This window comes from Neopelma chrysocephalum, unplaced genomic scaffold, assembly GCF_003984885.1.
Source record: "Neopelma chrysocephalum unplaced genomic scaffold, ASM398488v2 Primary Assembly neopelma1_24, whole genome shotgun sequence".
Classification (NCBI taxonomy): domain Eukaryota; kingdom Metazoa; phylum Chordata; class Aves; order Passeriformes; family Pipridae; genus Neopelma; species Neopelma chrysocephalum.
This window is the reverse complement of record NW_020897693.1, coordinates 22,516,529-22,537,990: the sequence shown is the minus strand read 5'-3', so window position 1 is coordinate 22,537,990 and position 21,462 is coordinate 22,516,529. Positions and strand designations below refer to the sequence as shown.

Genomic DNA, 21,462 nt, shown 5'->3' with positions numbered 1-21,462 from the left:
TATTCAGGAAGTCATACAAAACTCATAAGCACTGAGTAAAAAGCTGACTTGACCACAACCAGTCAACCACTGAAAACTGAACTGGGTAGGAAAAACAAACTGTAAACCAGGCAATGCCCACTGAAGCTTCTTCCAGTATTAGCAAGCCAGTGCTAAGTATAATGATGAGAACTTGACACAACAATCCAAGTTAATCTGCAGTAGTGAGGCCAGGTAGCTCTGAAAAATATCACTTACCTTAACATGAAGATCTAGCCCCATTTTAAATTGATTTAAATCACAAAAATGAAGAAGAATGTTAATTATGCAAAATAATCAATAACCAACATTGTTATTAACTTTGTTCTGAATCTTTTCTTACCACCATATGTTCTGATTTGAAAAAAAAAAAGAGTAGCATGCCATCACCTCTCAAGTGAAAGAAATAGCACAAGACAAGCAGAGCCAGATCATACCTCTGAGGTTTACGAATATCCCAGAGTCCCACACCTTCCTTAGAGTTGGCGGTAGCCAGTAATCTGGGTTCTACTGGATTAAACATTACACTGTGAAAGGCTGATGGGTAGTGTGCCAAGCAGAAGGGCTCTGTTGAAAAAGTTGAAATTTCAGATATAAGAACAAACAATCATACAACTGCTTGACGCAATGACTTTGGCAGCTTAATATGGAAACAGCGTAACAAGATCTGAAGATATGGAGGCATGTTCAAACCATTTCTCAACCTGACACATCCAAAGCAATATAAAACCTGAAGTTTTCAAATCCATCCACATGCATCTTAACTCTGTCTAAATATGGGAAAGGATATCTGCTGAATTTAAAGACATCATTTTGCTTATGGAAGGTTATGAGTTTAAAACTAGCTAGTCAAAGATCAAATATTTGAATCTTCTTAAGGTTCATGACCAAATGGTCATCTGATAGGGAGTAAGCATGGGGGGGAGCTTCTGAAAGATTTCTAGCAATATATGCCTGAAAGCTTCCACAGCCACTGATGGATGACTGCATAAACCAGAAACGCAGCAGCAATTGATTATATGGGAGAATAAAATTACAAGAAGTGAAATAAGTTTTTGTATGGAACTCAGCTCAAAGCAAGCTGCCAACCCTGGGGAAAAAAGGCTTGCCACCTCCTAAGTGCTGTACAAGCAGACAAGAAGGGTGTTCCTCTTGCATAAAAAAATGTTGACAGTTGGCTCTTATTATTCACACAGAGTAAAAAAAAAAGCTCATTCAGACTCTTTCCCTCTCATCGAGACTATGTTTGTCCTGCTACTCTACCCTATTCATTCTGTCAAAATGCTGTCTCCATGAAGAGTGGGGAAAAGCCTTGACTCTGTCATCCTTCTATCTTTCTGCTAGCTTTTACAGCTTTAGACACAGTCTAATTCTCTTTGCTGTGTTTATATTTGTGGCATGTTGCCACTTTTTCAATCAACTAAGAAGCCAGAATCAATGCCTATTCTGAGCCAGGGATTATGCCAGACTTTCCCATTCACTGTTTGCTTTGATGTAACTCCTGTGTTGCTCATGTGCTTGGGAGACACTTACTGCCCTTATCTGAGCCACCACGTGCAGGCACCCTTAGCCCTACAAGCGCCTCCAAAGGTACTTAGTTTTCTTTCCTCCTATCACTCATTATGGCATATAAAACATGGTTAAACAGACAATCCTCTCAAATTTCCAATACCTTATGAAACAATTCCCTATCAAGCAACTGAGACATAATGAACATTTACTTGTCTTGCCCTACCTGTATCCTCCTCCTCATGTTCTATTGTGGCAGCCATTTCATCCATATTCTATTACAAGCTTTTTCTTATAGGGATTTTCCTCTTCAGGGTTTATTTAGCAGTGATGAAAACAAAGGTCTCTAACAACAGTTGAAGCTCCATGGAGCTATTAATTGTCGTAGGAGACAGAGGTAAAAAGAAGAACAGAAGCCAACTTCTGCTCTGCCAGCCTGCCCTAAGGCTTTAGAAATTGCCGTCAGTCTGCTGGCAGTTCCAAATAAGGTTTAACACCAAAACTGACTTTTTTTTTTTTTTTCTGCATCATCAAATCAGAATCCTGCTGGGACATAAGAGGCTGTGTTATTAAAATGACAGCCCCTAGTGAGAGGCAAAGGCTTGCGTTAACTGAGTGGAGAGACAAACAACATCAGATTGCCAAATAAAGGAGTTGTTTTTTAAAATAAACTTTCAATTTATGTACATTTTTTTAGTCAAATTATTGTCACTAATTACTGGTGCTTTCCTTTACACCTTTATTATAAAGAGCCTGGCACCACAGTTTTCTTCTAAGATATCAAAAGTTTCAGCCTGTCAAAGAGAGATTACAGGAGCTGAACTAATGAGGCACTAAGTCATTTTAATGAAAAATAGGGGAATTACTTTTTAATTGTTCTTTATGCTCATTCACAATTGTAGCTTTTATACACTGGAGTATGAACATGTTTCTCAAGAGTGCAGCTCAACACCATCTCTAATGAAAATTAAATTGGGTTTATAAAAACTACTGCATAAATCACTCAGCAGAGAAAGACAGGGAGAAAGAGAAGGAAATGAAAGTCCTTTTCCAACCTCTTTTAATGCACTATTTTAAACTAGGAGGTTATTTGCAAGATTTTAATACACTGGCCACTCAGGGTAACTAACTGTACTCACACTAGCAGGCATAGTGCCTATTCTCATGAAAATACCAGTGCAGACAAGGGGATTACCCCAATGACAAGCATTATACTGCAGTAAACATTGGCAGGGCTCACATATAAATGCTGACTCAGAACTCCTATATAAGCATGCAAAAGCCCATTATTTAAAATTCAGAGAACCTAACACACAACTCCAAAATCAAACTACTATAACCAACACTTCACATTATTTTCACTGGCGCAGCCTTCTCTTTCAAAGTTTTAACAATAGTAAAAGCAGTAACAAGGTTTAACTACAACAAAGAAGGAAAAATTTAATTTCATATAATCTTAGAAATTCTGATCAGATTGGACATTAGTTTATGATACTGAGCAGCTTCCTACAAATGCATTTAAGCATCCAGTCCTCCTGACTGTTGACATCCACTGTCAGCAACAGGTAGTTGTCCTGACACAAACAGATCTTTATAGTGCAGAGTTTAGGAGAAGGCATTTCACCATTTTCAATTTGGAAACCATATTCAGTGTCTGGTCTTATCATTTGGATATTATGAAGACATAAAAGCAGGAATGAAATTACACTTGCACTTTTTTTTACTTTATCAAAAGTAAAATAGTCACATCAGACTAGTTTAATCTCTTGTTTTGATAGAGTAACTGACCTTTTACACAGGGGAAAAGTGGTATATATATTGATGATTAAATTCACATAAGTTATAGTATCAAGTTTAATTACAGGCAGTTGACATTAGCAAAGGGAGATGCATGGGGTAAGAAACTGGCTAAAGGGAAGTTAAATAGCACAGTTCACTGTGCTAAGGGACTTATGAGCAAGAGGGGTGTTATTAATGAGTTCGTCAAAGACAGAAGAGACAATATAGATATTTTTATCGAAGTCTGCAATATATATATATGGAGTGTGTACCTATTTTTCAGAATGTTTAATAAAATTACTACACGGGAAAAGTGATAAGGGGTAATACAACTGTGCAAGAGTACTGCACAAAATTGAATGCAGTGCTAGTATGTTTAGTTTTTATTTATACTTATACAAAGGCAATATGCCTGGGGTAGGGAGGGTATCTATAAGCAGTCTACTATGAATATTCTGGCAGGGCTTATCAAGACAGACCCAACTCTGGTTACTCATGTTCAATAAATCCTGCAGGATACTAGTGTCTCTAAAAGACTCCTATGAGACTATAAAGTATGTCTTGTTTCAACTTTCATTTCCTAATCAAAAAGGGACAGTCTAAGAAAGTTATCAAACTCACTAAGTGTGGAAAGAGATAATTCAGTCAAACAGCAACTTTGACCCAACAACGTGTACAAATTGCCACAAAATACATTAAGCTGGATTTCACAGCCATAAACAATTTTCCTGTAAGACCAGTAAAAATTACAAGTTGAGGCAATTGCATTTAATCAGCTTACTAAAAAATATAGAATTTTATTTCAGCTGTGAAGGAAGGGAACCATATTCTGTACTCCTGCAGATTGCTCTGTGTTCTTTAGGATGAGGCAAACTTGAAGCTTCGTTTATTTAAGTATTACTTAGGTATTCATACACTGAAATTCAATTATTGTGGTATTTCTCTCAAATTTATGTAACTATAGTTCTAAATTGAGATTCTTCAGCCTCAAAACTGCAGCTGTAAAAACACAGGTCACGGTGTTTTGAGAAGCTGCAGGTTTGTTATATAAATCAACATTATTCAGTTCTGTTTCAGAAAGCAAAGACTGAAGTAATAATTCAATTTCCCTGTTATCACATAAGGGCCCTGAGTTTCCATACAACCAGAAAACATTACGCGTGTCTTAGGGTCACAGGGAAGTATATAATTAGCTTTGGAAAACTATTCAAATCAAAATGACAGCTTTCTAAACATCCAAAATTTCTTTTTAGCCCAGACTATAGGAAAAAAACCCCAAAAACCATATTCCTAACTGATTGCAAGTTTTGAAAGATGTTGTCATTCCCTCCACTCCCCCTTTACTCAAGTCAAAACCTATTCAAACCAAGTTCTATGCTAGCCTGCACTATGTACTGGTACTTTATGGAGTCATTTAAGACTGAACTGAAAAGACCAGGGCTTGCCTATCACTGGCCAAAAAAATATGCCTCACTTTCACCCTTTTCCAACACTCACTGTCTCGACTGTCCCTGATAAACATATTTTTTCTCTTCCCTGCCTTGCACAAATTCTTCCTCAATCAACAATCTTTTCCTTCTAGAGATCTTACCTCCATGGGAAGACTCTCGGATGTCCCAAATAAGAACTCGGCCATCATCTGATGAACTGGCAAAGATGTTGTCATTTACTGGGCTTACTGAAAGGCCGTACACTGCATCTTCGTGGGCAAACACATCCAAGGTCTCAGTGCTGGAAAAGAGACACAGTATTATCATTCTTCCTTCTTTTGCTATTGTTTTAAAAAACAAAGTATTTACAGCTTTATCTACCTAGTAACACTTAGTGATGAAGTTTATGCTACTTCCTAAGAAGACCCTTGTGTATAACTCAAGTGAAAACCAAACAAAATGCCCACGTACAGTGACCAAGACATCATGCTATGAGAAAAAAAATGTCTCAGACCAAAACCCAAACATTAAAAACTTCAGATACTTCAAGATGCTATGGAACTCTCATTGTGTTAGATCAAGTCTGGGAGGAGGCAATGGGAAAGGGAACAAAGACTAGGGATCTGTGGAGTAAATTTTTACTACTTAATGTAAAAAGGAAAACAAGACAGAAGTACATTCTTTAATACAGGTTTCTGTATTGTCTAGAAGTTCAGTTGAAGCTCACAAAAGACCAACTTTCCAGATGGCTTTTTAAGTAAGTTTTCTTGGTTTTTCTGCATAGACCAGACCTATATTTTTCCATGTAGAAAAACCAGAAAAAAAGAACAAAATTATTCCCCCAAAGTACCTAGTTTTCAGCCATTCCACAGCTATAAAAAAAAAGCCCATTCTCCATTCCCTTCCCATCTTTTTAGATCATTTAAAAAGGAGGAAAGAGTGGTATGGAGAGGCCAGAAGCCAAAATACTGAGTCAGAATATTCTGGGATTGTTTTATTTCTTTGAAAAAGCCCCTTCATTTCACTAGGGAATACACCTTGTATGCTATCCCTATACCTCATGGAAGCTCCACCTTAGAGATCCACATAAAATCAGTGTTTTACTCACATGGCAATTGATGTTCTTAGTGACAGACCTACTAACTGTCTCATGGACCATTAATAAAAAGGCAAAAAAAGCAATAACAGAAAAAGCCATTTAAAATGATGAAAAAACAGTTGACGGACCAAGTGTTACCATTCAAGAAGATAGAGTAACTTTCCATAGAAATCAATCACAATTTAGTGTGTCAGTCTACTAAGGTTTCTTTCAGAAGATCCCACTAATAACCTTAGAGGAATGAATTATGTATGTGTTACAACTGGACTTAGCATACCTAAAAAAACCCCAAACCCTGATAACGAAAGCACATTACAAACACATACATATCAGAAAGACTAACATCTAAGCAAGACAGAGTAGGAAAAAATGTGTTATATAGAGAAGCGTCAAGGACAAAGACCTTGTAAAAGCTTAAAAAGTCAGAACGTGATAAACACCAGCATCTAAAATTTTGACATTTCCACATTTAATTAAAACAACAAGAAAAACAAAACATCAAACAAAAAACCTCTCCCAACAAACAAACACCACCCCCAACCAAAACTCATACAAAACACACACTCCCCAAAGCCTTAAAACCAAAAAAAAAACCAACCCCCAAACACCAAACAACACAATATTCCTGAGAAAGCATCAGAACAGTAGGACAAAGCTACTTTTGCCCAGCTACCATACAAGACTTATGCAAGAAGCAGACACAAGGTATGATGGAAGGCAGATGTACACTGAACAGTTCAATGCAAAAGGCTTCGGACAAACATAGCAAGAAATATGTCCAAATTATGTTATTTAGGCAACTCAAAAAAAGTAAGGGTTTATATTTCTCTGTTCTTATATATATCTCTTCCTGCTTTTAATTTATACTTGATTTTCTTGAGTTCATCTTAATTAAATGGTCATTGCTTAGAAGTTATTAGTACAGACCAAAATTTTATAGTTTTTTTATCCCTCAAATGAAGTAAGCTCAAAAGACATGATATCTAGAGAATTCCAATCCAACACATTACCACTACTGTATTATTTATATTTTGACTAACAGCCTAATCTTGATGTAGCACAACAAAGCCTAATTCCCAACTGGTTTGCAATTTTGGTAAAAAGTAAGCATCAAAACAAATCTGCTTCACATTAGCGTGGAGAATCTGGCAGCTGCAGTCAAAGTTTTAAAAGCTAATTAGGTAGGCCAAGCATTAGCCATCTTAAATACAAGTCAGGTGAGTGTGTTGAAAAACAAAACATCTGTATGTGCCAACACTTGTATACGTGCCAGAATAATCTGGCTCTAAAGCTACTCAGAACGTACTATGTTGTTTGCAGGAGAGCATATATATTTAATAATCATTCTCTTCCCCAAGGTCAAAATGATATAAAACCCAAGTGCTGGAAAAAAATGGAATTATGAGGAATACTTCATTCCCGAAATGAATTTAGATAAATAAAAAGCAGGTTTCAGGATTAAAACACCGTGCTCTCATCCTAGACCATTAATTAAAACAAAAAGTGCCTCCAGTGAGTTGACATGAAGCGAGTTCTCAAAGCAATGGAAATGCAAACTGTGTATTTACCTTTCAACATCATGGAGTATAACTTGTTCATCATTTCCTAAAAAGAGAAATATAAGCACTTAACAATGTGTTCCAGTGGTCAAAAAGCATTATAGTGAAAAAAAACCCAAACCAACTTTTTTTTTTTTAATTTTCAATTTCAAAAACAAAACTGAAGCAGAGAGAAGACGAACTCAGTTTCCAAGTGGTTAGCTCTCTGCTCAGTTATGTGAGAGGCTCCATGTCACATTTCCAGTCATGACCAAATGTACCAATACATTCCATCTGCTACTGCTCAACAAATAATTCTATTTAACTATGCCACCAATCATTCTTTGTTCAGTTTGAGCTTGAGTTTTGGGACATCTGCAGTAAAGAGAAGAATATTCCATGAAGCAGCAGAACACTTTTAACTCTCATGAAAATACATCTTTCTTCCCGCTCAAAGGATACTCCATAAAAAGATCATGGAAGGTGAAAAGAGATGTTGTAAGTGAAAGGCACTGGGCTCCCAGATCAAATGCTGCCAGCTAACACTATCAGCATCCAGGGTTTTGCAGCCATCGAGAAGGCAAGAATGTAATTTCTTCTATATTAACAAAAACCAAATCAAGTAACCAGACAATCATGTCACTTTTCTTTGATCACATCCACTGAATACAATGGAAACTAACCACATCTGTGCAGGCTAAGAAGGTCACAGCCACAAAGTAATTCCGATAGCTCATGCAGCGTTTTTCAAACTATAGCAGCAGAATATTTTTCTTTAGTCTCTGTGCTGAATATTAATTTAACTAAATTTGGCACCTCCTCTTTAGAAATATTTAAGGACACACATACTTTTACATTTAATTCAGAAGAAAAGAACCCACAAAGCCCACAAAGTCATATTTTTGTGCTCTGTATGTCTTTGTAGTTGTGATATAGAGTTGTGAAGATTTCCTAATGCACAACAAAGAGGTTCAGAAAGGGCAAGATTTCATGCTTTGATTCATAAGTGCTCAGTTGACTCAGCTTTCATTTATCATATATATATTTCAATTGTATTCTGTCTCAACAGAATAAATATGAGAAAGTTTCTCTTTCACTAATGAGGTGTGAGATTTTTCTACAACCACTTGCTCTTTGCCCAGGTTCCTAGTTAAATCATGCCAGCCTTAAATTACTGCAGTAGCTTGTCTATTCTATGGTACAATAAACAAGTCACTTATGTGTAAGTGTCCTTTGATCATTAATTGCATTGGGAACTGCCCATCATATGTAACATGTAAGGTTTATACTTAGTAAGACTACTCTAGTGCTTATGTATTTCACCAGTGAAAAATGTAGCCTAGTTTCTCCACTGACAAAATTTCCTCCAGCAGACACTCCTGCTCTTCACTCTCCATAGAGTATGAACATGAGAATCATTCTAGGTGACTGGCTTCAGGCCTCTAGTCATCATGGGATCAATATTCTCTTTCATCACAAGCTCAAAAATGGGGAATAAAGAATGAAAGGAGAGAGTGTGTGGAATAACCACTGTTTTCCTCTAGTTTGTGTCTGGGAGGAGAAAGTGGGGACAAAAATCTAACCGCAAACTGGTTGCTTCTGGTAAGGATTCATTCCAGCAGAAAACATCACTGCTGTTCAACCCAGTGGGGTTCCTACTTACAGTGTTTTAATACTGGAGAGTTCATTCTTCACTCAGATTAACAAGGTCATAATTGTATACAGAACTGTCCCTTTTATAATCTCTCATTTTGATAACTGCAGTTACAACCATCAGAAAGACAAGAAGAATTTGCCATTCCCTTCAGTTATACACTTACGGATAAAATACTGCAGAGCACATACAGAGGAGGACAGTTAAGGTGGCCTTAACCCCCCTGTCTGTCACATCAGGCCTTAGGGAAACAAATTCAGTTCCCTGTAGGTTTATTTCATCTTTTCATATACCTAACATTAAGTGCAAAGAAAAAAATGGTCCAAGCAGTTTACTAGGAGGGGATCTTTCATTTCAAAAGCTGCTCTACTCTCAGTGTGTGTGGGCAGAGAAGGGCAACAGTATTCTTCAGGGATGGGAACTTCTTTGGTATCTTGAGACAGTTTTTCTCCAGAGATTACATGCATTACTGTCCACTCAGTTCCTGCCCTCCATTTTTGTAATGGCTACTTGTGGTGCTTGCTCCTTCAAAGGAAAGAGCTCTGAAATTCCTTGGATGCAATCCAATTTCTAGTGAAGTGGAAAATCCCTTCTCCTCTGTTATCAAGAGCTGCTTTAGGGAAAGATCATCAGATTCTAAGTCATTAGTTGTTGGCAGTTGTTTATTTACAGAATAAACTGAGTTCTGTGTGCCTTGTGCTAGTTTCCATACTCTAATTTTTAGTTCTGGGGTTTTATAAGTATTACAGTTTCCATAATTTAAATACAACTCCAAATTCAGGTGTGGGTGTCTGTGTATCTATGTGACAACCAGTAGACCTTAAGTCCCACAATTCTTTCAGACCTTTTAAGAATCTTCCAGAACATCACTGAGTGAATAAATATAGCTAGCCCCATTTTACTGACAGAGATAAAACAGATGGTACATTTAGGCCATGCAGCAAAATGACTCTTTACGAGGGATCCAAGAGTCAGACTCACAGCCCTTGCAGATGAGCTCAATGAATCTTGATGGAGCAGCTGAAAGAGTTCCTGACTCCTCCAATGGAAATAATTTCTGGCAGAGGCACAGTGGTTTTATGTAAACTGGAGGAGGAAAAAGAGATGAGAATGGCCAGTTTGTCTGTGCATCAGCTGTCACAGCTCATATAACCTGGCATCTTAGCAAAAACCACCATAATTAATGATGTAAATCTTTAACTGCAGGTGTTAACTTCAGTGGCAAGGTATATTTAAGCCACTCTTTTGCTTTTCTTGTGAAAACAGCAGCCTCTGACAGCAGGGTCCAATGGACAGAGGGCTGAGCTGGATATGAGAAAATACCATTCCAGCTGGTCCAGCAAGATTTGGCACAGTTCACTCCTTGAATATTCATGTAAGGTTTCATTTGTATGAGTTCAAACTAAAGTAAAACAGACTTCAGCCCAAAATTTCATGCAGATACATTCATTTGAAGACAGCATGAAGTGCTGTCTTCCTCATAAAACAAACAGCAGTCCCCAGAATTAGAAGATAGGCATCACTATCTGACATTTTTGGGGTTTACTCCACCTGAGAAGTATATCTGAATCACTCCATCCTTCAAATTTGACACCATCTTAAGCTTTGTCATGCCTTTTTTTCTAATGGATGTTATAATTTTAACACAGCATTGAAGGGTGAGAAGCTTCCACCATTCACATGCACTTAGAATCAATTTCTAGCCTTGATTTGCAGTTCACAAATCTTCATTCAAAAAGGTAACAAAGGGCTTTGACCAAATAGTCTCATAATATCCTAAAATAAATCTAGCTGTATGTTAAATGACATTCTGTACAAATTCTTGTCCTTCTATTACCATGTCAGATAGAGGAAATGAAGTACAGCAGAAAATGACACTTGACTGCATTGACAGTCTTTTTCTTCTCAATTAAAATTTTCCTCCTTACCCTCAACACTTTAAAAATCATGCAGTGAAATGAACCTGCATTATAGGGATTATTAACCCAGAATAAGTATATGTCCACTTCCCTTATGTTAGTTTTAAAACTGAATTAAACTTTCTGTTAAAAAGCAGATTTTTATTAAAAAGAGATGAAAAATATCGAGGCCTATCAGTGTGTGCCAACAGTTCTAAAAGGCAGGTGCTTACCTAGTGAGGACTAAAATGGGGTCTGAAAAAAAGTGATCCACCAATAGATGGCAATAGTCCTACATGAGCTATCTAAGAGTGCATTAAAATCAGATTGTAGCAGCAAAGATTTTTAAGCATCAGGCTTGAGTGCCAGAGGGAATGCAGGGTCTGCTCTCAATACAGCTAAGAGGGAATAACAAAGACAACATTCCACAGTCTGTACCACAAGTAGGGGCAGACTGAACCCAGGATTCTCATGATAGTTCAAGACAACAATGCACTAACACCAGGGTTTGAGAAAAGAAGCATGACAAAATTGAAAATGTTGTGCTAATTAAAGAATTCCCTGTTTCCAAAGAAACTCCAGTTGCTGGTTAAGAACACCTTCCAGATAGCACCTGAGGCAGGTTCTCACTCATGGCTTCTACTGCAAAGCATTCACAACACATAGTCCTGTGAAATCAGGGTGCCCTTCCTTCCTTACCTCCTGAGAACACTTTTGTATTGCCGCTGTTGAAAGCTAGGCAGAAGATATTAGAGTGATGTTCCCCTTTCAGCTGAACTGGTTTGACTCTTGAATGGATGGCTTCTTCCATATGCCAAAGTAAGACCCGGCGGTCATCCCCTCCTAGAAAAAAGAAAGGAAATGGGCATTGCTGCCTGAGCCATGTGTAAACTGATGACATTATTTAACTCTGCAGCTATTCATAAAAGGCTTTGATAAAACCCTAGTTAGCATAAAAAATGTATACCTTTTTGGATATATAGACATACATTTACATTAAGATGTCATGCAGTCAGGTATTCAGTTAAAATAAATGAAAACATAGTAATCAGCATGAAAAGTTTGAATTAAACAGCTGCCATTCTGCCAACACAGAGTGACAACCTATAGGAACCTGGAAACTCAAAAATGTACTGCTATGCAAAACTCTGTGGCAAGCTGTAGATGAATTACATGCCAGATTAACATATGCACGTTGGCAAAATGCTTCTATACCAACCCCTTGTTGCCAACCTTGCTTACATTATCCATAAAACAGAAACTTTTTCCCCCTTATAGTGACAATTATATCTCTTCTAGCAGTCTTTCCAAAGCCTTCATAGCATAGGTTGGCTCAGGACTGACATGTGGCCATAAAAAGATTTTACTGAAGCATTCAGAAGTCTTCAGCATGCACGGTCATGTCATGCTTCCAGATCTGTAAAGGTTAAGACAGACATTTCTGAGGTGAACTCCTGACAAAGAGAGTACCCAGAGAAAAGAAGTTCAACTCTCTCTTGCTTTACAACTTGCTGTATGTACTTCTAATTGCTTGCCTAGATGCAGTTCTCAGTTCAGAACTCTATACACAAATATATTGAAGTGCCTCCTTCTCTGTCTGATAAACAGTCAGATATAAAATGAGTATTAGACTGTTTGTGTTTCATTTGCATTAACCTACTATTTATTAGGAAGAAAAAAAAAAATCAAGATACTACTGTATTGGACAGCATTCTCCAAAGCAATTTTGAATGCCTGTAAATTCTGAATAAAGCTGCTTTAAGTCAGACCTAAAATATTTTTTGGTATCTGTCTTTAATAAGAAATGAAAGATAGTGTCATCGCAAGTCAAAAATGCCACTAGAAACATTCTGATTTCAGTTAAAACATTTTACTGCTTCTTTGCACAACCAAAAGCATAAACTCAGAGCCTTCTGAGCTGCTATCCAGAGGGAAAAAGGCATGATATAGAGACAAAAAGAAACCAAAATCAATTGGCCTGCTGTTTTCTTACAAAAAACAGAAATACTTAAACAGAATTCATTACTACTATTGATAATCAGATTTCTTAACATTTTTCACATCAGATGATGCTATTAAGCATTTTTCTCATGGAACTAAGTTATGTCAAACATCCTATAAGTTAACAGTCTCAGCCTGTGAGTCTATTAACAGATTTTTATGACACTTTGATGGACAGTACAGCTGCATGTTATGCTTACCCATGCTCCTTGAGATTAATTGTGTATTCCTCCTCCTGATTTTGTACTTCACAGAGCAAATAAGAGTACATGATAAAAAGATTTGTGATGCATTTGATAACTACTGGGAATGAGTCAAATCTGATGGATCCAGAAACTCACAGTAATTTATGGTCAACTAAACTAATGGAAGCTTATATTTCTTTCTGTCTAGAAATAGGAGAGACAGTTGTATTTCCATCCTAGTGATTGCAGACATACTAAGTAATAAGGAGACACAGAAATACATGACTGTTGAAACATATGACCACATCAGTCAAGTTAAAATCAGGAAGTAATTGTCACACTTAAAAGTGGCTACTTCCCAAAGCTGCCAATAGCCATATCCTAATGTTATCACTATCTGGAAAACAATTTAAGCAACATTTAAGGCTGGTGAACACCAACATTGCTTCTATCAAACTTTATTTATCACCTTCTGTAAAACACATTTCAGGGCAAAACGTTACATATTGTTGTTAATTGTTCCCATAGCAAACCAATTTGCAAAACCACTGCAATAAGTCTACACATCCTCCTACCTGACAGCACAGCCACCTAGGTGTCCCACTTTAACAGCAAACTCATAATCATTTCCACCAACCACTGCCCAGATACAACAAAAATAATGAAGATATCCATAGAAAACAAACATTAGTGTGGTTTCCAGCACACATACAGTATGGTAGGAGAAGGATAAGTTGCAACCTGTGCAGAAAAGTCTTTGGCAGTGTGAAGAGTTGCCACTACCTTCTCTTTTGGAAGTTCCTATACCTTAGTGCCTGTTTCCTCTGCCTCCACTTTGGAAAGGACTCTTCTTATTGAATAAAAATGTTTCTCTCTTCCCAGTTACCTAGATCTCCATGAGACTTTGGTACAAAGGGTCCCACTATTGAGTACTCAACACTCTAGCGGACCAAGAACTATGTTTGCCTTTGTGGTGGCACAGTCCACAGTTTAGGAGCTTTTAAATATTCCCCACATTCATGCAATTCTGTCCCTTCTCCATCTACATATTGTCTTGCACATACTTGTGTTTGAAGACACCTACACCTGTTTTACCCTCTCATACCCCCCAAGACATAAAAGTTTAATAAAATTATAATGTTAACTGGGTTGGAAGTCTCTTACCTTCTAACTCCAATTCAGCTACTCTAGAAATACTTCTGACTTATGACCAGTTCCACCCAGAAGAAAAAGTTACCCAATGTGTTGGGCCACAGAGGATTTATGGCAAAAAGGCACTTCAACAGTCTCATCCTGGAAACATCCTCATACAAGAGAACAAGTGTTAAGTCACGGGTAATTATACCCAAGAAAAGGCAAGGCTTAAGTGACTGAAACCAGGAAAAGTGTAAACCAGCAAATGCAATCTTCACTACCCAAACCTGACCCTTACAATAAGAGGGAGAAAGGAGGGAGATGCACATGTACAGACAGGTAAGAAGGGAGACAGCAAAGAATGTGAACATACAGAGTTTTATGCTCCGTAGAAAGGAACCATGATTCATTACACACAAAGTGCATGCATATAATGCAACATAAGTTACAAGTCTGAGAATTATAGGAAACTATAGCAGGTCTATAGAATTCATTCTGTACAACAGAACAGCAAATGCTGATTAACTAAAATGCTCTCCATTTATGGTGCATTTATTGTGCATATACATCAATTCTACGACAACGGAAGCAGAAGCTTCTCAACACTTTTCAAAAACCCCTGGACCCACTGAACAATCTTGTGATAACTCTACAATGCTCCCCCAAAGGAATAATGAAATAAGTGTGTATGGCAAGAGTACATTCTTAACATGATACAGGGCATATACCAACAGCACCAGGTTTAATACATATCTGGGAAATCCAAGTCCATGGCTTCATACGAAAATACCCTAGTCAACAAGGTTCCACATGCGGATTTTCTAGAAATTGAAGACCTGCAAAGTCTTGAATTTGTAATTTTTCAGTTTGCGGTGTCAGAAACAGTAAGTCTGACAACTACAAAGTGGAAATAGCTTCACTTTTATCTTATTTTGCAGATTCTGTTTAGGACTGTATGACTGACAATTTGAAAAGTAAAAGTTTGTGTGACCCAGCTAGGAATTATACAATGCCATTCTACAGTTACTTTTCAGAAAGGAACCACATTTAAAAGATTTAATTAGTCAAGTACCTCAGTGCTCATTATGGGTCAAACCTGTTTCTACATTCAAAACTGAAGAGAGACAGGAAGAGAAGTCTATTCTTTTTAGGCCTAAAATAGTTCAAAGGGGGCCAGAACATACCCTCACCAAAGTAAATCTATTCCAATCAGTGTCTGCATAGCTCATGAAACACACAAGTTCTTGAGTACTAACAGAAGCACTTCAAAATCATACCAGTCAGGACTTAAAAACTGCAAGTTTAAAGAGCATTAACCTTGCTGATTGCAGACAAAGCTCAAGACCACTACTCCTCTTTGTCTCCCATATACCAGCTCTAGTCACTGAAGAACCTACACGGCAAGCGGACAATACTTCTAAATCATAACAAAAACTATTAGTCTTATTGCTTATACCTACTCCAGAGGTTGTATGAATCACAGAAAGTGGGATTGGATGGTATTTCAATTTGATCACTTAGTTGGCCCTGGACAAAGGCATAAGGCTAGACTGTGTCAGAATTATTCCTAGTAGATACACCTCTAGTTTGCTCTTAAAAAAATCAGTGCTGAGGTAGATTTCATACCCTCCTTAGGCAGCCTATTTCAGTTCCTCATTATCCTTGCCATTAGGCAGATTGCCCTAATATCTAGCCCGAGGGTGCATTTTGACCTTACATATAATCCCACTCCCCCTTACCATGTGCTTCTGCTATTTTCCCTTTCATTGAATTCACTGATGATTCAGGCAGGGATGAGTAGATTAAAGAAGTTGACCTGACAGAAAATCAACTGAGAGACAAACAATCTTTTCCTCCCTATTCCGTCCCCCTGATCAGATGCTTCCATCATACCAGTTTCTGACTTTAAATTATGAAAGTGCCACATTACAAGCAATGAAGAGGAGAAAAAAAGTGAATGAACTACAGAATGAAGGGCAGGTGCAAGATCAAACAGCAACCTAAGATCTTTCTTCCTATAATTTTGGACCACTTCTTTGTCCTATTTCCAGTAGACAAAGAAGAGTTTACAACTTTATGTAATAATAATTAAGAACACCTTTATGCAGCTTAGGACTTGTATCTCTACTCATCTGTTCTCTCTGTAGACTAAATGGATCCCTTTCTTTCAGTCTTTCATTCTTCATACCCTCTTTTGAACTTTCTCTAGTTTCGGCACATCTTTCTCAAAACATAGTGCCCAAAATTGAGCACAGCACTCCATTTGAGGCCCCAACGGCACCAAACAAAGCAGGTTTACTTCACATGCTTTATCATGTCTGACAATATTTATGTTGTGATCTATTGCATTTGGATCCTCTTCTCTGTGACTGTGGCCTAGTTGCCATAGTGTATTTGTAGAGTTGATCATTTTTATTCACATGCTGTAGTTTGCACTTGTCCCTATCAAAACACATGATATTTTTTCCATGTAATGTATCTTATTAACTTGAAATTCAACACCTATCCTCTGAAATTATTGCTGCCTTATCCTGGTATCTTTCCTGAGAAATTTTATAATTTCTCAAAAATTAATTAAAACATGATGTAGTAACTTGATGTAAAATCCTTCCTTACACAGAATTCTGCTGGATACAATGAGATTAAAATCAAAGGTGTTCCTCTTTAAAATATACTTGATACACAATCCCCTTATTCAGAAGTAATATTCCACTATCTTTGCTAAAGTCACCTTGTTCCCCTCTTTTAGGCCCATGCTCTTTCAGATTTACATAGCAACTAAATGACAGATCAATTTCCAATACTTTCTTGCATCCTCACAAATTTATGATCATAGAACAGCTATTAATTTTTGCATTATCTGGTAGGAGGGAAAAAAAGCCAAGAGAAAAGGAATGCTGGCATGAATTAAGTAAACCTCAGATTACAGTACTTCCCAGAAGTTATCTTCAAAGTGCAGTTTAAAGTCGGCAAAAAAGTGGGAGGTTCTGATAAAGATACTCATGTTTGTAAGAGATAGCAGGCATGAAAAATGACAGATAAACAAATAGGAAAACATATCCACCAAACCTGAGGATGGGAGACAGACAGTCTATTACACAGACCAAGTAAAGTTGATTTTCAAGAAGTTAAATTGCAGAAGGAGATGCTTGGCAAATGTGAGGGAAGAAGTCAGATGCACGCCATTGCATGGTGATTTTAATTTCCATGCATGGACAGTCATGTGTTTCTCAAACTGTTAAAAGAAAAAAACACCATCTAGTAAATGAAGCGTTGCACAGACACATTTTGCCCAATAAAATCTTTCAACTCTATCCAGCAAAAAGTTTTAACCAATTTCAACCCACTTACACATTTCTTATATGTTAAGCTTTCCTCTTCCCTTATGTCATTCTACAGATAGGCCTTTTCTACTTGTCACACTGCATCTTCTCCTGAGTGTCCACCTCCTCATTCCATTTATTTAATTTTTTTTTAAATTCTTGTCCTTATGCCTGTCTCTTCTAGCACTCATGTCCCGAACTATTAATCTCTCTCTGTTTCTCCCCCTCTATAAAATGACACTGTTGAGTTCCACACAGGTACAGCAAAAGCCTACAAACTGGTCCCCAGCTCAACTTGTAGACCTCAATTTTTTTACTTGAAAATATGGTTACAGACAAATTTAATGACTATTAAATGTGCACTTTCCAATACAAGATTTGAAGAAGATACCTAAAACTTTCAAACATGCTTTCAGAAGGCCTGCCAAGGCTTGTCTACACTGAAGTTCTCTCCAAAATCCTAGCAGGAAAATTATCTGGAACTGTAATATAAACTCTGTTTAAGCAGTTTAAATTGTTTACTGAAACAGTAATCGTTAGCCTTACAGATTTGCTTCTGGGAGATAGATTTAAAAAAAAAAAAAAAAAGGTGGGACACATACCTAAAGAAAGCATTCTAGCCAATAGTGATGAGAACAGCACTAATTTGGATGCCGGCTAGCATTTCAATGGCATCAGTATAGCCGCTACCAATGCACTGTACCAGTTGCACTTAAACCATCTCTAACAAGGTCTAAGTTGTTAACAAGTCAATTAGTCAAAGCAGACTTCTTTAGATTAAGAATATAGATATTACTTAACACTGAACAACTGAAAAGACTGCTTGCACTCTCCATTTTCACACATTCCAATATCCCTGTTAACTCTCTTAGCTGCTATAAGCACAGATGGAAGCATCTAACATCTCGTCCTTACCTCAGCACACTGACTATTTTGAGGGAAGAGAGACCCACATGACATCTATTCTAAGGCTTTATCTGCATTTGGAAGTCTTGTAAAGCAACTCTTCTACAAAACTTCAGAGTAGAGGCAGCTTATACCCTTCCTTTACCTTTTATCTGAGCTCTCATCATTGCTTTTTCCCTGCTGTTGCTATTTCTCAGAGCTTCATGACCTTAAAAAGGAGTCTTTTGAGTGTAATTTTAATGAAGCTTGGTGTTATAATGACATGAAATTTAAGACTATTCATAAATCTTTTGACTTTTAATTTCTTGGTTTTGACTGAACCACAAAGCACATGCTTGCTGTTCCTATGGCACATAAAACACTAAATCTTATGGTCACAGATAACATGAACATTTGTTAAGAAGAAGTTACCATAATTAGAGGTCTTCATTTTCTCAGGGCATCAACACAAGGTCATGCTTAAGGTAGCCTGTTCTTGACTACTCCAAATATGTGCACTGCTAATACATGTAAATTAAGCCTTTTTTTTTCACTTGCTTGCTACCATTTATCTCCTTGCTTGCTACTCATTTATCTACATACGGAGGAAAAGCTTAGCCCTTTGAACACTCTGAAGCTTTATGAGAAGTTAGGAAATTGAAATCTGGACATTGTTTGAAAGCCTTCCTTCTACATATGCTTCTTTAGATGCCCAATAGCTGGGAAATCTGCGTCCATTCTCTCACTGCACCTACCTTGACTCAGGCAGTTTGGACAAAATTAATTCTTAAAAGTCCGTTCCAGTCCTCAACTTTTTATGCTTCTACCTAAAGAATGGATGTCAACATAGGTAAGTGCATTGATGATATGACAAGACCTGAAGTATCTCCTAAAGCCTTCTAGAGCAAGAAGAACAGAAAATACTGATGTTGTTTCCATCACTTATTATGGAAAATAAAAAAGAAACTATAGTTACACTTGAATTCTCTGTAGCACTTTATAAGTAGAAATACAATGCTTTACTTTCTACTGAAGAAGGACCAGTACAAACCAGCATGCCAACTCCAGCACAAATGGGAACTTTAGAATAGGTGAATCAGCATTCCCTTCCAATACACATTTATATACATATATATGTGTGCGTGTATACACATGTATACTCACAAGATAAATGGATGCCTATCTCATAAGTTGCATGTGCATAAAGATAAAAGAATCCCTGACAGTAACACTAAGATCCTTCATGGATACTCATTCCAGAAACCCCTGGACTTATGCTTGTAATTACTTCAGGTAAGAATGTTAAATTTAGGAAGGCTTCAGTGTATCAGCTTCCACTCTATGTTTATGCAGTGTTTCTATTCTGTCCTTGCTTACAAGTAACTAGTCATAATAACTTTTTATTGAATCCTCGTGTTATTTCTGCAGTTAATACTGATACCTTTGTGTGATACAGTCCACCTCTGCCCAGACACCACGAGAAGGCAGTAAACTGCCCGCTCAGCCATACTCCCATCACGTTCCTTAGTAGCCCCTGTCGCTATTTACAGGGTGGCCAGGCAAAGCCGAGGCCCTCTCGCCCCTCCTCCACCCCGTGGTTGGTAACCAGGCCATCACCCTCCTGCAAGCGGAGAGACCACGCTCGACAAAGCTGCCACGGCCTTGTGCCAGGGAGCTCTGCGATTCCCCCGAGGGCAGCCACTCCATACGACCGGGAGTGGGCCTTTCCCGCTGCTGCCCGGTCCCAGGGGAGGGAGCTGCCGGCAGCTCCAACCCCAGCCGGCGGGAGAGGGAAGGGAGGCCGCTCCTTCCAGCTCGCTCCCCTCGGGGGCGAGGGGCGGCCGGGACAAGACGCCCCCCGACTGCGGCCTGCGATGGACACCGCACTGGGCGGCCCGGCCCTGCCCGGGGCGGCGCGGCACGGGCGGTCCCTCCCGGACCGGCAGCTCTCTCCCCGCCACCCGAAGGGTTCTGCCCCCTCGCAGCGGGGCGCAGGGGCCTCGGGTTCGGTGGGAGAAGGGCGCCGCGGCCCCTCGGCGCCGGAGCCCCCGGGGCGCCGCGGGCAGGATCGGCTCGCGATTCCCCGGCCTGTCGCTAAGAGCCGCCCAAGGAGAGCGCGGCCTGCAGCGCCCGGCCAGGCCCCGGCCTCAAGTTGCCTCCTTCCCCCGCCGCCCCTCCGAGCCCGGAGACGGGGAAGAAGGAAGAGACACCTGCGCCAAGCGCTGCTGGGGTGGGGGGAGGCGGCCGGCCAGCGAGCCCCGCAGCCCCTCCCTGGCTTGGGGTACAGAGCCTTTCCCCGTCCTCGGTGTCGCAGCTGATGGCAAGCCCTCCCCTCCCTCCTAACTGACAGCATCTCCCAACCATGGGTCCCTCAGCCCCGGGCAAGCAACAGGGGGGACCCGAAGTCAAAAAACATCACCACAAATATAATTCTTCCCCTCCCCAAATGCGCCCTGCAAGGGGAGGGAGGAGAAACAAAACAAAACCCGACTCCCCTCCCCCAAAAGATGTGGTGGGGTGGCCCCAAAGTGACCAGACCCTCGATTAAACAGATCCGGTTCCCCGCCCGATGCTGAGCGGGACTGCAGCCCCCCCGGCCAAACTCGGGGCCGCTGCCCGCCCCCGGCAGCGATCGCTGACCCCCGACCCGGGGCACGGCGCTGACAAATGTCACCCGGCGCCCACAATGCGCGCCGCGGGGTGGTTTCATCTCCGTCGTCGTCCCCCCAAAAACAAGAAAATCCCCTTATATGGGGAAAGACAAGCGAGCCATAAAATAAAAGGGCACCCCCAGCTTCAAGCCCCAGCGCCCGGGAAACACTCTAGTAAAAACTTTGTCCAGGGCTCCCCCCTCCCCGATAATAGTAGAATTTAAAACCTGTCAACCATTTTAGATCCCTACTTGGGAAAACATCATTCCCGGGCACCGGTGGATTTGGGAAACGGCTCTGAGCAGCTCCGCCGCGGCTCCCCTCCCCCCGGGCCGCGGGGGAGGCGGCCGGGCAGGAA

At 39.4% G+C, this 21,462-nt stretch overlaps 1 protein-coding gene across 6 annotated transcripts in view; it reads right to left on the bottom strand.

The window, feature by feature from the left end:
• The window catches only part of DCAF5 (DDB1 and CUL4 associated factor 5), a 72,741-nt gene that overhangs the window by 50,966 nt on the left and 313 nt on the right, over nucleotides 1–21,462 (bottom strand). Inside the window, exons 1-5 of one of the 6 annotated variants that reach the window (XM_027708017.1) lie at nucleotides 21,340–21,431; nucleotides 11,625–11,768; nucleotides 7,404–7,440; nucleotides 4,898–5,037; nucleotides 456–585 (exon numbers count right to left, since the gene is read on the bottom strand). In XM_027708017.1, the coding sequence (XP_027563818.1) occupies nucleotides 456–585; nucleotides 4,898–5,037; nucleotides 7,404–7,440; nucleotides 11,625–11,736 (419 nt within the window). In that variant the 5' untranslated portion in view covers nucleotides 11,737–11,768; nucleotides 21,340–21,431. Of the gene's footprint in view, nucleotides 1–455; nucleotides 586–4,897; nucleotides 5,038–7,403; nucleotides 7,441–11,624; nucleotides 11,769–12,201; nucleotides 12,366–12,395; nucleotides 12,539–17,314; nucleotides 17,470–20,663; nucleotides 20,893–21,339; nucleotides 21,432–21,462 lie in introns of those variants that run through there. The other 5 variants (XM_027707992.1, XM_027707997.1, XM_027708012.1 and 2 more) reach the window with 5 other exon arrangements.